This window comes from Culicoides brevitarsis, chromosome 3, assembly GCF_036172545.1.
Source record: "Culicoides brevitarsis isolate CSIRO-B50_1 chromosome 3, AGI_CSIRO_Cbre_v1, whole genome shotgun sequence".
NCBI classification, from domain to species: Eukaryota; Metazoa; Arthropoda; class Insecta; order Diptera; family Ceratopogonidae; genus Culicoides; species Culicoides brevitarsis.
The window spans coordinates 13738841-13754271 of record NC_087087.1 but is presented as its reverse complement, the minus strand read 5'-3'; the positions used below and the strand labels follow the sequence as shown (position 1 = coordinate 13754271).

General features: G+C 23.7%; 1 protein-coding gene across 1 annotated transcript in view; it reads left to right on the top strand.

Annotated features, from left to right (window-relative positions):
• Positions 1 to 15431, top strand: part of LOC134835224 (netrin-B-like) — a 69501-nt gene that overhangs the window by 52338 nt on the left and 1732 nt on the right. Inside the window, exons 4-6 of the mRNA XM_063850094.1 lie at positions 7714 to 7863; positions 7927 to 8058; positions 12674 to 12739. Coding sequence (XP_063706164.1) covers positions 7714 to 7863; positions 7927 to 8058; positions 12674 to 12739 — 348 coding nt within the window. The remainder of the gene's footprint in view (positions 1 to 7713; positions 7864 to 7926; positions 8059 to 12673; positions 12740 to 15431) is intronic.

Here is a 15431-nt window from a genome sequence, read left to right as displayed (position 1 = left end):
AAATAAAAATTTAAAAAATTAATTTAAAAATTAAAAAATTAATTAATTAATTAAAAAAATAATTTATTAAGGCGAATAAATTTAATATTTTAATTAAAAAAATTTTTAAAATTAATAAATTAAATATTAATATTTTTGAAACAGAAAAAAATCTTGGAAATATATTAACGTTTTATTGATTCTTAAATTTTTTTTTTATTTTTTAGTTTTATTTGAATTTTTCAAAAAATTCACAAAATAAAAATTTTTGAAAATACATATAATCTAATTTATTTTTTTTAATAAATTAATTAATTTTAAAAAAAATTATTGAATAGTTAAAAATTTTATAAATTTATATTATAATTTTTTTTATTTAATTTTGCAAAAAAATATTAAATTTATTCGCCTAATTAAAAAAAATATACAAATTTTTAAAAAATAAACTATTGGTCCAAACATTTTAATTTGGAATTTAGATGTTTTAGCTTCAATTTTTAAAAAATCTCCTGAATTTCCAATTTTTATTGAGTAAATTTAAATTAAACTTGATTAAAAAAAAATTACTTAATTTTTTAATTCTTTTCTAGTTAAGTTTTTTCTAACTGAGTAGCATATTGCCTTCTAACTAGCAAAAACCAAAAACAACAAAGTTGTAACAAAAAAAATTACATTCCAGCATATTCGGTTATGTTACTGTTTTTATTATTAAGTTAACCCCATTCTACGTGCTGTCAATATGTTACTTTTTTAGAAATCTGAACCAAATTGTAATCCGAAAACAAGTCGCGCTGTTTGTTGCAAACTTTACCAATTTTTTTTTCATCAATTTGTTCACTCAATTGTTCCGCATATATGGCAAATACACACATTTCGGAATCACCACCATCTGTGAGTTGTGTGCGATTCAATTTTATGCATGTTTTAAACCAATTCAAAATTTATTGCATACAAGATAATTCAATTAATTTCCGACATCACAGACACATTCACAGTCACAAACACTAGCTATGGGAAAAAATAGCTACGGCGAAGTACAAATGGAATCATAGCCCATAGCGAATTTTTTTTTTGATTGTTGTCGTCGAGTTTGGATTTTAATTTTTTGCGGGAAAACATTTTTCAGTTCAACTTAAGAAAAATTAAGATTTTATTTCCAAAAATTAAAAAAAAATATCAATTTAAAAAAAAATTAAAAAATTTTTTAACGTAAAATATTCTCATACTCAGGCTGAATTTTCTAAATAAGTCAAAAATTAATTAGGTTTTAAAATTTTATTTTTTTTTTTATTTTTCGCAAATTTTTTAGTTTTTTAGGAATTTATAGACTATTCATGGGCTCTAAAAATTACTGTGACTTAAACATAAAAATTAATAATTATTAAAAATCAATTGGAATACTTTTGGCGGAATTTTAAGAATTAATATTTAATATTTTAATTTTGTAAGTTAAGTCACTTAATTTAATTTAAGTTTAAAATACTTAAGCTTAAGTCGTTAAATCTAATAATTTTCAACTAAATTGTTGATTAAATTTATTTTTTTATTTAAAAAAATTAAAATAAATAAATATTTAAAAAAAAACAAAAAAAAACGAAAAATTAAATAAATTAATAAAAATCAATAAAATTTTTTTTTTTTTTAATTTTTTTATTTTTCCTATATTAATTTAATAAAAAATTAAATTATTTTCAATAAATAATTTAAAAAATTTTTTTTTCTATTTTTAAATTAAATTTTCTTAAATTTTTTCATTATCAATTAGATTAAAAATAATAAAAAATAAAATTTTTTTAATTTTATTTTTAATTTTTTATTAATTTTTGCAGACAGACAAAATATTTCAAAAGATGTAAAATTTAAAATTTTTTCACTAAAAATGCATAAAAATCAAAAAATTCACATGGGAAACGACAACGTCGACATCGACAGGCATAAGTGTGAGGTATCGATGCATAAATATCAATAAAAAAAAATCCCAAATGAAATTTATAGTCTCACTTCTCACATAAAAATTTTGCCATTTATAAATGCATAAACTGTCAATTGTTTGAGTCGCCGTTGAATGATATAACAATTTAAATATAACAATATATGCAACATGCGAACAATGCACGAACGAGAGAGACAACAAAAAATGCAATGATCTATGATGACACTCTCAAGTGGTTTCACTTTTGACCAGAAACGAGTACTGAACAAGTAGAAACAATAATTGTCATCGAAACGTTGTTCGACATGAATTTTTGAATTGAATGAAGTTTTTTTGTTTGCCAGAGCCGAGATTGAGTTGCTTTTGAATCGAAACGTATGAGAAATGCCAATCAAAGTTCAGATCAAACAAAATTTTTGCCAATTTGTGAGACGGAGGAACGAGAGAAAATTGAAAAGATGATTTGCGTGTCAAAAAATTATGATGACTGACAGAGAAACTGACATGGGAGACAAAAGGTGTGGAGTGCTGAATAAATTGATCGGAGAATAGGTTGCAAGTGAACAGCAAAAAAAAAGTGAACACTAACAACGTAATTATAATAATTATCGTGACATGGATGACTTTTAGTATTTGAGGTAAAGGTTTCGGGGGATGGAAGGGTATTTGGTGACAAAATTTTAACAAATAAAAATATTTAAAATTTACCAAAATCAATGAAAATTAAAAAAAAATCATAAAAATTAAATTAATTAGGTATTTCTTAATTTTTTTTTTAAATTATTATTTATAATAATTATTTAAAATTAAATATTTTTTAAAAATTATTTTAAATATGAATTTTAATTCAACAAAAATTTTTTTTCAAAAAATTATAAAAAAAATTGATTTGAGTAATTATATAGAACTTTTAAATATATTTTAATCAATTTTTTTGTTTTAAAAATTTATTTAATTTCCTTTTGAATATTAAAAATTCTTAAATTTATTAATTTTGATTAATTTAATTTTAAAGAATTAATAATTCTTTATTAAAATAATTAAAAATAATTTAAACAAATTAAAATAAAAAAAATAATTTAAATATAAAAAAAATTATTTAATAAAAAAATTAAATAATGAAATTAAAAAAGACATAAAGAATATTATTGAAAATCAAAAAGGAATAAAATTAATGATCGATATATAAAAAAAATATACTTAAAAAAATAAAAATGTCAAAAAATTATTTTTATAATTTTTTTTTACTTATTTACAATTTTCTGATTAATTTAATTTTAATTAATTAATAAATCAAAAAATTCTTTTAATTAAATTAAAAATATTTAATTAAAAATTAATTAAAAATAAATTAAACAATTTAAAATTAATAAAAAAAAATTAAAATTTAATTTATTTAAAAAATTAAATAATAAAACTACATAAAGAATATTATTAAAAACAAAAAAAGAAATAAAGCAAATGATCAAAAAATAAAAAAAAAATAAAAATGTTAAAATTCAAAGTTTTTTAAATTTTTTCTAAATTTTACAAATCTTTAAATCAAATATTTTTATATTTTTTTAAAAAATATTTAAAAAAAAACTTGCCAAATTTTTTAAAATTTAATTTTACAGTTCTCAACATTTTTTCTTCACAATAAATCTCAGTCAGCAAATCCTTGACCGCAACCTCTTGCCCACTAAATTTCCGCCTTCCATAAATCCACTTTTGCTCATAAAATATTATAATAACGTCAAATTAAAATGATAATAGCAATAATTTAACAAAAAGGAGCAGCCACTGTCTTTTACATCACAATTACTCGTTTCAACGACGACTGAAGAATAAGAAAAAAGGTACTTTAACGAACAATACCAGCAAGACATGCGGTTCATAAAGCACACAATACAATAGGTGTGAATTGTGAAAATTGCTCACAAAACTTCAAGACATTAAAAAAAGTGATTTTTATCATTCAGCTCTGTATTTCAGTCCCTGAAGACTTGGCTGGAGAGTGTTACCCTTCATCTTTTATTCTTTATTATTTTTATCATTTGCGTCGCTTTAAAAAGTATAAATTGTCCTCTGTCATAATTATTATCGTCATCATCGTTGTCGTTTCTCGCAAGAATTCTTGAGACAAAAAGGAACGAAAGACAAATGAAGACAAAAAGTGAAAAATAAAACGAGTGGCAAAGAAAAGATAAATATTGCTTTAAAAACGGTAGAGATATAAATTTTGTGTGATAATGACGATTATTACGACCATAATTTAGATGAAGTGAAGTGGACACGCGCGTTTTGTTAACTTTTTTTTTCGTCTTTATCTTTATGTATGTTTCTTTTATCACCTCTTTTTATATTTTTTGCAAAGTTTCAAATTTTTTTTGTGCGAAAAATTTACATGCTTATCTAAATTGCGCGAATATTTTTGCTACTACATGAGTTTTTGGCGTTAAATTTGCGTAAAATTGAGTTGTTTTTAACATTTTTCAGTGGATTTTGTGAGCATTGACATTGTAAATTTGCCAAAAATATTTGACTTTGACGTTTTTGAACAAAATATTAACCTTTGTTGAAATATTTTATTTTTTGAATCTGTTGAATTTTTATTTTGGAAAAACTAAAATTAAATTTAAATAAAAAATTTAAATTTAAATATAAAATTAAAAAAAATAAATTCTTATTATAACTTTGTTATTTTTATTTATTTTTAATTAAAATTAAAATTTTAATTAAAAAATAAATTAAATAAATTAATTCAATTAAAAATTAATTCAATTAAAATTAAATTTTTATTCAAAAAATTAAATTATTAAATTTAATAAATTTTTCATTTAGTTAATTAATTAAAATTTTAATTTTATTTGAAAATTATTTATTATTAATTTTTTATTTATTTTACATTTATTAAAATTTTATAAATTATTTTTTTTAAATAATTTTTATTTTAAGTAAATTAATTTTCTTTTTAATTTTTTTTTTTAATTTAAAAAATTATTTTTTTATTTTATTTAATAATTTTTAAATTTAATTTAATTTCAAATTTACATATTTGATTAATTATTTTATTATATTTATTTAAATTTTACATTAAAATTGCTAAAAAATTAAAATTTTAGTAAAAATTTAAACAAAAACCAAAAATTTAAAAAAAAATTACCTGATAATTTTTTTTTTCACAATAAAGGTCATTAATAACCCTCATTTGGCAAGATAAAATGGAATTTTTTAGGTCTTCAGCAAAAAAAACGGTAGTAAATAAAAATTCATGCATAATTATCAAAAAACAAAATTCATTTCATGCAAATATGAATAAATCAACAGGTTTCACACGAATTTTTGGATATTTGTAGTAGGCGATGACGGGAATCACCGAGCCGTGTAAACTGAATGATTGATACTTTTGTGGCGAAATTATCATATTTTTGACAGTCACACAATAAAATGGCTTTTGAGTGACGGCAAAGTGAGCGATAAGGATCGAACGAAAAACATTTTTGCGGTAAAAGGCTGTTAATGGGAATCATCTCACTTTTAGCTAAATATTTAGACGAAATAGCAACTAAATAAACAGTACGAAAAAAAAAATTAATTAGGAAATAAATTACGTTTTAAGCAAGAAAGTGATGTCAAGGCACGTAATTCATTAGAAAAACTCCGTTAATTCGTATTTTTTGCAAAGCCTCGCAAAAGACATTCACTTTCCTTGTTTTCTATCAACACGAGAAGCGATTAGACGCAAAAGACGAAACGATACACGTAACAAGACATTTCCGGCAAAAGATAAAGTTTATTCCTTTTTCGAACGAACGGATGATTTATGTCCCGTTATACAGTCTCATGTGCGTTGCTTATGGGAAATCATACAGCTTCTCGCCTTGCTTGCCAACAACAGGTCTTAAACACTTGTCAGTGCCTTATCACATCCACAAACGCGATAAAAACCTCAAACTATGCGAAAAAGCCGAACAAGACGAAGCACGAAGCAATATTTTTCTAACCTATATTTAACCCTTGTTCGACTACGTGACGTATGGTTTTTATGAGATGGAGAGAAAAAAAATATTAAGACACGAAAACACGATCTCCCAATCAGATAAAGTGAAATCATCATACACGTAATTCTAATAAATGTTATTGATTAACTTAGTATGTGAGGAGGCTAATTAGTGAAACTTATATATCGGAGGATTGGTTAGTTAACGTTTTTTTGCCGAATTAAACATTTTTTTTGTACCTATTGAAGCAGACAAGCACAAAATTAAATTACCACTATCAATGTCCCCGTGGGCGGCGCGCCATCAACATGAACGCGCTCAAATTTACATTCCAAATAATTGAGTTTTATTCCAGTAATTATGGAATAATGTAGCTTTTATTGTGACATTCAACAATGGATGTGGTGATAAAAGTTGTGAGAATTGAGTGTTTCGCAACTTATAAAAAAATTTGCGAGATGAAATTTAATTTATTTTAAGACAAAAGGGTATAAAAAATTAAAAAATGGGTTAAATGATAAATTATAAGAAATGATTTTTAAAAAAAAATAAATTAATTAAATTTTTTTACAAATCTGTAAATTTAAGGGATCAATATGATTCGATTTTAAACCCAAGGCCTGCTTCGCCTAAGGTATATTTTTCTTATTTGGACTTCAAGAATTGAAGTCTTAACTTGATGCTTATTAAACTTTGCTAAGAAATTTTTTTACTAAATCTTTTGACAGGCAATACTTTTTTGCAAAAACATTTGTAGACTTTTTTTGAAAGATACAATAAATTACTCCTTCGAGAACAAAGAATTATGATAGGCATTGGCGATATCCGTCTGTTTAACTAGGCTTACCTTGTTAATTTTCATTCTTTGATTGAAAGAGAAGTGGATGGTCCCTTATTATGTATGGATTGAAAAGAAGGGAATTTTGTAAAGCAATAGCTTCAGAGCATGATTGCTAAGAGATCCGTTGACTATCTTATCAGAATGGTTTTTTGGATTTTTTTTTCTTATGCCATCGATAATCTAATATTCAGATAGTTTGGATAGTAAGAATTTAATATTGAAAAATGAAATTTGTGTCTATAAATTTAAAAGACTTCGGATCACAGTCTGGCTCTGTTGTTTGCCTCCTATAGGTCATTTTTATTTCTAATTTTTAAAAAAAGTGCTCTGCTTTGCCATTATCCTTGGTCAATTACTTGCATTTGACTGTCTTTCAATTTCATTTTCAAATAATTTTTCTTCTCTTGGGTCGAAAAATATAAGGGTTTGAAAATCATAATCAATTATAATTGCCCTATAGTGCGCTTCAGCTTGTGATCCGCTGCTGAAACTTTTTTTCCATTCGGTTTTGAACTCGCAAAGTTATATGAATGTTTAGAATTTGATTTTCCACAGCATACTATTCTTTTGTCTTTACCATGTTGAAGATGTAAATCACTGTTGAAAAATCTTTTTTTGTCTTTTCGGTCATAAAAGCATATGATTTTTTGGATTAAACATTTTAACAAGTCAGCTTTGCCTTACCTGTCAAAAATAGTTGAATTATAAGTACTAAAAGTGCTTTATGAAAAAGTTACGTGATTTCGTCTCGCAACTTTCGTACCATTTTCGAAACGTTGACTCATCCCTTTTTTTTTACAACGCAGTAACCATGATAAAGTTAATCACCCCGACAGCTATGAAAATATGTTGTTGTTTTATTTTGGCAATGGCTCAAAATACCATCAAATTTGTAGTGAGAGATGTGTCAGATCTACTTTTTTTTTCATTTACAAAAATACTTGCCATATGTAACTTTTTTTTTGTCTCTCACACAGCATGCGATTGTCATCCAATTGGATCATCGGGCAAAACATGCAACCATACGTCAGGTCAATGTCCATGCAAAGACGGTGTCACGGGACTCACTTGTAATCGATGTATGCGAGGCTATCAGCAGACAAATTCACATATTGCTCCATGTATCAGTAAGTTACATTTTTTTACTATTTATGAAAAAAATTTAATAAAAAAAATATTTTTTTGAACAGAAATTCCTCGAGTAATAGGAATGCAAAGCGATACAGACCCACAAGTGTATCAACAGGATCCCGATGCTTCGTCCTACGCCTATTCTGATGAGAATGATGATAACGACGACGATGAGGATGATGATGAGGATGGTAAGTCCAATAATGTTCAAGCTTCAGATCTGGCTTCGCGATAATATTCATAAAATAATTGCATTATTACGAATGAATGCCGTGGGGGAAGTAGGTGTTGATTAATTACGAAACACAAAAACAAACATATTTTTTTCCTTTTATAATTACTATTTTTTTTGCCATCCATCCGTGTTTGTTCGTGTTGCATTTGTTTGGAGTTACTCACGCACAATAATTACCATTGTTATGGCGACGGCAAAGAACAAAAGGCAGCTAAGCCTCCTGTGTTTTTTTTTTTATTTTTACCGCATTTCAAAGAGTTTTTGAAAGATTTCCATTATGATTTTTTGTCTGTAAAAAAAACTTAGCAAATTAAGAAAAATTATATAAAAAATTGAAAAATAATAGTTTAAAAATTCATGATAATTGAAGAAAAATCTTAAACAATTAAAATAAAAAAATAAATAAAATTTTCAAAAAAAAAAAAAAATTTAAATTAATACATTAAGTTAATTAATTTAATTTGATTATTATTTTTTATTAATTTGAAAAAAAATAAATAAATTAAATAAAAATTTAATTAAAGTAATAAAAAATTATTTATTAATTTTTTATTTTATTTTTTTTTTATAACATAAATAAAAATAATTCTTTAAAAAAAATAAATAAAAAAAAATATTTAAAAAATAAAAAAAAATAAAATAATAAAAAAAAATAAAATAATAAATAAAATAAAAATAAAAAAAAAATAAAAAAAATAAAATAAAAAAAAATAAAAATATAAAAAAATAAATTAAATAAAAAATTTAATAAAAAATGAATAAAAAATATCAAAATTTAATTTAATTAAATTAATAAAAAAATATTTATTATTTTTTTTTTCCATTTAATATAATTTAATTTTTATTTAATTTATTTTTATTAAAAAATAAATAAATAAATAAATTTTTCAAAAAAGATTAAAATTAAATACATTAAATTATTTTATTTAAAACAAAAATTATTTTTTTTAAAAAAATAAAGAAATTAAATAAAAATAAAAAATTAAATTAATAAAAAAATTGATTAATTTATTTTTTATTTTATTTTTTTTATTTGATTTAATTTATTTTTATTTTTAATTTATAAAAAAATAATTAATAAAATTTTTTTTTTGAGATTAAACACTCAGAAAAATTTAAGAAAAAAAAAATAAAAATTTTACTCACCATAATTAAATACGCTTAAATTGTTCATTCCAAACCAATTTTCATAATTCGACTTAATGGGGAAAATCTTCAATGTAGATACCTCGTTAAGCAGCATTTTCGTTTAAAAAATTTCATAAGAGCTTCCTTTATTTCGGCTTTTTATTGTTATTATGCAATTCTTTGAATTTTTATAACAATGTTTGTTTTAATATCCTTTTTGTTTTCATTCGTTATAATTGTTTGCAACTCGTCATGTGATGAAAATAATTTCCCGAAAAAAAATATCAGTGCAACAAGCTGCTTTTTTCCTACAAAAAACGGAAACATTTAATTTTATGAGTTATTATAATTTTTTTTTTCATTGAAAAGCCTCGAATTTTTACCGCAATTATTTTTGATTCAACTCCTACTCAGACAGGATCAATTTTCGTGACTCTTTAAAAATATATAATTATAATTTTGCTCGTTAAATACTCGAGACTCTTTAATTTAATTTAATAAAAAAAAATGTAAATCTGCTTACTGCCGACTTATTTGCAAAAGTCAACCGAATGCCACGCTTCATTACGGAAGACTTAACAATTTTAATCATCACGAAATTAAAAATGACACGTATCCATGTACCTTTTTTTTGTGTGAATTAACATTTTATTCCGTATTATGTGTGTGTTAACATAATCATTTTATTCAAGGTATGTAGAAAAAAAATGAAAAAAAAAATCTAGCAATATAAAAATTCATAAGTGACGGAAGAGATTCTTTTTTATAATTTTTTCTAAGAGCATGGTGATGATAGTAATAATAATAATGGAGGAAACTTTTGCTATTTATATTTAGAAATGCATAAATGCGATGCAGTATTATATTAAAAATAAACACCTTTCACAAATGTTTATAATTACATTCATATTGCAGTATTTTTTTTTCTTATAAAAAGGGGTGTTATTGAAAAGTTTTGCATATTTGGTGTCTAAGGACCCTTTAATGTCAGTAATTTTATGGTGAACTTTAGCATCTATTTTAAATTATCTTGACCTTTTAGTTAAACAAATTATTTTTAGTTTAAAAAAATTATTTTTAAATTTAATTTAGAATTTATTTATTTAAAAAATTTAAAAAAATAATAATGAATTAAAATCAAATTTAAAAATTAAAATTATTTAAAACTTAAAATTTTGAAAAATTTAATAATTATTTATAAAAATATTTAAAAAAAAACAAATTATTAATTCATTATTTTAATTTAAAATTTTAGTTTTCTTTAAAATTTTTTAGTAAAAAAATTCATTTAAATTTAGAAATAAATTAAAATAATTTTAAATATAATAATAAAAATTAAAAAAAAATTTAAAAAATAAAATAAAAATAATTTAAAAAACAATATAAAAATAAATTTTTATGCTCTGTAAATTAGTAAAACCTTTAAAATTTTTTATTTTATTTTTATTAAACTTTAATTATTTTATTATTGTGAATTAATTTAATTAATTATTTATTTTTTTTATTTAATTTTTTTTAATCAAAAAAATAGTCAAAATAAAAATTAAATTAAAAATTTAAAAAAATAATTTAATAAAACAATATAAAAATAAATTTTTGAGCTCTGTAATTTAGTGAAACCCTTAATTTTTTTTTTAATTTTTGATAATTTTTTTTTTAATTTAAATTATTTTATTATTGTGAATTAATTAAATTAATTTACTTATTTAATTTTTTTTTTTTGATAAAAAAAAGTTAAATTAAAAATTATAAAAAATTATTTTAAAACAAAGCTAAAACTTTTTTCTCAATTTTAAAAACTAAAAAAAATTATCACGAAAAGGTCAGTTTCTCACACAAAACAATATCTTCGACATGTGACATTAAACCCGACAATGATAGACATTTTCTTCTAGGTACTTTTAATAACAAAGAACCTCTTTTTTTAATAACAATACAAAAACAAAAATAATGACTTGCACATTATGTCGCAATGTCACCAAAAACTTCAACTGCAATGCCTCTTAAACTCATTTCAAAATGAAAAGAAAAATTATTTTTTATGAAAACTTGCGTAAAATAATATTTTCTAGCTACTTTTCTGTTCTCACATTGTTTTGTTTCATCATCATCATCACCATCGTTCTCAAAACATGTTCTTCATATTATTCTATTTATTTAACTCATATTATGAAAATATTTATTCAACACATAAGACTTTCTCGAAAAACGAATTTGACTCATGAAAAATTAAGAACAATTTTTTGTTAAAAACAGAAAAATCAACAAAGTGCGGAAAAATATCAGAAAAAGGTAGAAAATGTAATTTCATGTTAGATCACACAAACATTTATCATCATTAGATGTACAAAAAGTAAATAATCACATGCGGAGTAATTAAAACTGGAAATTGCACCACTAAAAATTTTATGTTCTGGAAAAACAAACAAAGATTCGAGTCTGTAAATCAAAGTTGTGCAACATTTTGATTGCGAAAATTTATTACATTTTTTTTTGTTTATTTTATCGCTTAGAGAACATTTATCATAGACTTCTACGGATTTCTATAATTAGATTGCTAGAATTTTTCTCGAGAGGTGAAACAAAGTAGAGTGAAGTGTTTGTCCATTTTTTCTCATAAAATAAAAAAAAAATAAAGAAAAAGAAAAAGAGAAAAAATTATTCCTCAACACGATTCTTGCTTCCATGCAAATTTATTCTAATTACGTCTACTGCAATAATTGATAAAAATCTTTAATTTGCATTTGAATAAAAAAAATAAATAAAAAGAGGACTTCTTAGAAAAAAAAAAAAAAAAAATATTTATGAATAAAAATTGCTAATAATTTTTTTTTGTTAATTTTTATATTCGGTCCCACGAATTTAAAATTTTTAATATTTTTTTTCTTTAATTAAAGGTTGATTTTTAACCAAATTTCAAACAAAAAAACTTTCATTTTCATTTCGAACCACTCATCGTCAGGTGTTTCATTTTAATGAAACATTTAACAATGAATAAGAGACGAAAAAATTACGCTAGATAATGAACCATGACACTGATGTGTTCTATTATTTCACTTTTTTTTTGACACAACACAGCGATTCACAAAAAAATACGTTGAAGTGCAAAAATAAACACAAGCACATAATAGAGGCACTTTAAAATTGTTAGTTTTATTTCGAAAAATAACTCAAATGTGTGTTTGCGAGACAAAACGACGACGAATCATCAGCATCATCATCATGGTCGAGTTACAAATGTAAACAATAACAACTGTGACTCGCAACAAAAAAAAATTGTTGAGATGTTATTTTAGAAGATGAGATACTTGAGAAAAAGAGAGATGGCATAATGATGACGAAGATACGAAAAAAAATTTTTTTTTAAAGGAAATTCTTTCGTTTCTCAGGCAGAAAAATATTTTTTGTCTAAAATAACATTTTTTTCTCATTTTTTCTTTCAGAATGCAAGGAATGCAAATTGGCACCTAAAAGACTCAATTTGAACAAGTTCTGTAAGCGTGATTACGGTAAGTTTTTTGTTTCGTTATTTGACAAGTTTTTAAATTTTTAAAGTTTTAAATGAAATGAGCGACACGTAAACAGAAACCTCTGCAATGTGTAAAATTCCGTAATCTCGAGTAATTCTTTTTAATTAAAAATGAACAAGGAAAGGAGGATTTGGGGAAGTTTTTGTTCAATTTTGTTAAATATTTACGATTGAAGTAAGTTTTAAGAGCAAATTTTATTTCATTCAATTTAAAAATTGGTTTTAGAAAAGATTGATTAAAAAAAATTGAATAAATATTCATTCTAAAGATGATTTCCATCAAAATTTCCTTGATTTTTAAAGAAATAAATTTTTTTTTTCCTTGACCGTTTTTCGAAAAAAAAATTAAAACGGTCATGAAATTTTTCAAGTCAAGATCTAACAAACTTTTGATGGATTTCAAAGCTAAAATTGAATAAATATTCATTCTAAAGATTATTTCCATCAAAACTTCCTTGATTTTTAAAGAAATAAAAATTTTTTTTTTCCTTGACCGTTTTTCGAAAAAAAAATTAAAACGGTCATGAAATTTTTCAAGTCAAGTTTAAGTAAACTTTTGATGGATTTCAAAGCTAAAATTGAATAAATATTCATTCTAAAGATGATTTCCATCAAAACTTCCTTGATTTTTAAAGAAATAAAAAATTTTTTTTTCCTTGACCGTTTTTCGAAAAAAAAATTAAAACGGTCATGAAATTTTTCAAGTCAAAATCTAACAAACTTTTGATGGATTTCAAAGCTAAAATTGAATAAATATTCATTCTAAAGATTATTTCCATCAAAACTTCCTTGATTTTTAAATCTCTTTAAATTCGCATATCTGTCTTTAAGTAGATTCGCTCAGAGTGCCTTGTTGCAAATCTTTTGTATCGTCTTCAAATCATCATCTTTCATCAGTATCATGATCGTACTACAAAAATCGATATGAGGTTAGCTTTATTTTTCCTTGACCAAAAGGCTCCTTTTAGTAGGTCTTCCTTTGAGAATTCCTCAGCTTGTAAAAACTTTCCTGAAAATCTCATAAAAACGTAAAAAATGATAAATTTCAGTTCATATCATTACCAAAATTTTATTAAACTTACATACTTACCTACATTTCCCATGTTTTCCTCCATCATTGCAATCGTAATTAATTAGGTCCCATTTATCACATTTTCAAATGAGGAATCTTCCGCCCACATAATTTGTTACGAGAGAAAAAATCTAAATAATTAATATTCTTCGCTTATCGGGACTTTCATTCCTGACGCAACACCGTCTTCCATGCCGCTGGCTGTCCTCGAAGGTGCTGGAGAGTAAACAAAAATCATGTTTCATAAATAAATAAATAAATAAGGAAGAAAAAAAAATTCTAAAGTTTGTTCAAGATAAATTTCGTGCGATAAGAAAATATGCGGGAAAAGATGAAGAATGCGAATAAGAGGAAGAAGAAGTAAAAGTTTGAGATACACATTAAAATAGAAAGTTAGTACTTAACTTCCGTTTTTCCTTGCGTTCCTAAGAGCTTGCGGTATTTCACGGCAAAAGTTCGTAACAAGAGAACAAATGAACGAAATTTGTTGTTATTTAACTCATCGTCTTCAGAATTAAAGAAATTTTTCAAAAAAATCGATTTTTTTCAAAAGTTACGAAATTCGCTAATTTTCGATTAAATCACTGAAAAAAGTTAACAGACGATAAATTCGTGGGTGGCTAAAATTTTGCCAGCGTGTGAAATGGCGTGGAAAATGTTTGCAAATAAAATTTTGTACTGATAATAAATAGTAGCGATATAACACGAATAGAGGCACAAAATCGGAGTAACAGGTTGTTTCATGTTTGATTTATATTTGAGGAGGAGTGAATTTCATGTTTGTATTTGATGTATGGGCGAATGTTTGGCTTCGATATTTTATTCAAACGGTTATAAATGAGACGAAAATTAACTTTATGATTCAAGAGAAGAACTTAAATTTGTCGGAAATGTCGAAGCTGTTTTCATTTCGTTGGGAATTGAATGCAAATTCACGCAGACATCACGATAATGCCCGAGCCAATGAATTGAAACGCCTCTTATTAAAACTTTTGTTTATATCAGAGTTAATATCTCAATTAATATTTACACAATTTGTTGCTACCGTTGTTGTAACATTTTTGATTCAATCTGCAGAGAGAAAAAAAGTGAAATTCCAACAGGAAACGAAACAAAAGTGAAATGCTAAATGCAAGAGGCTCGTCGTTCAAGTTGTTAGTACAAAGAGAAAAAAAATTACAATTCAAAAGAATTTTTACTCGTTTGTAGAAAAAAAAGAACATCTCTTGAAAAAAAATGTTTTATGAGGAATGAATGTTATTTTTTACGTACATATTCCCATATAATGAATGGGCTTTATAGCGAATATGAAACAAAAATAGATTTTTTGACCCAGTGCATATTTCTCAGTTTCTCATGCTTTTTATATTTCATTTTCGCCCCAGATGACATTTTGAATTTTTTGCCCTCAAAGCATTTTCAAATTTTTGATTCAATTCACAATTTAAAATTTTGTCCCAATACACATTCAAAATTTTTTGACCCAATGCAAATTCAACAATTTTTCATCCAACCTGGAAAAGGAAATAAATCGCAGTGACGAAGAACAAATCATCTTCTCTTAACAACTTCTTGAAATACAATTCTAAAACAGTCAAGG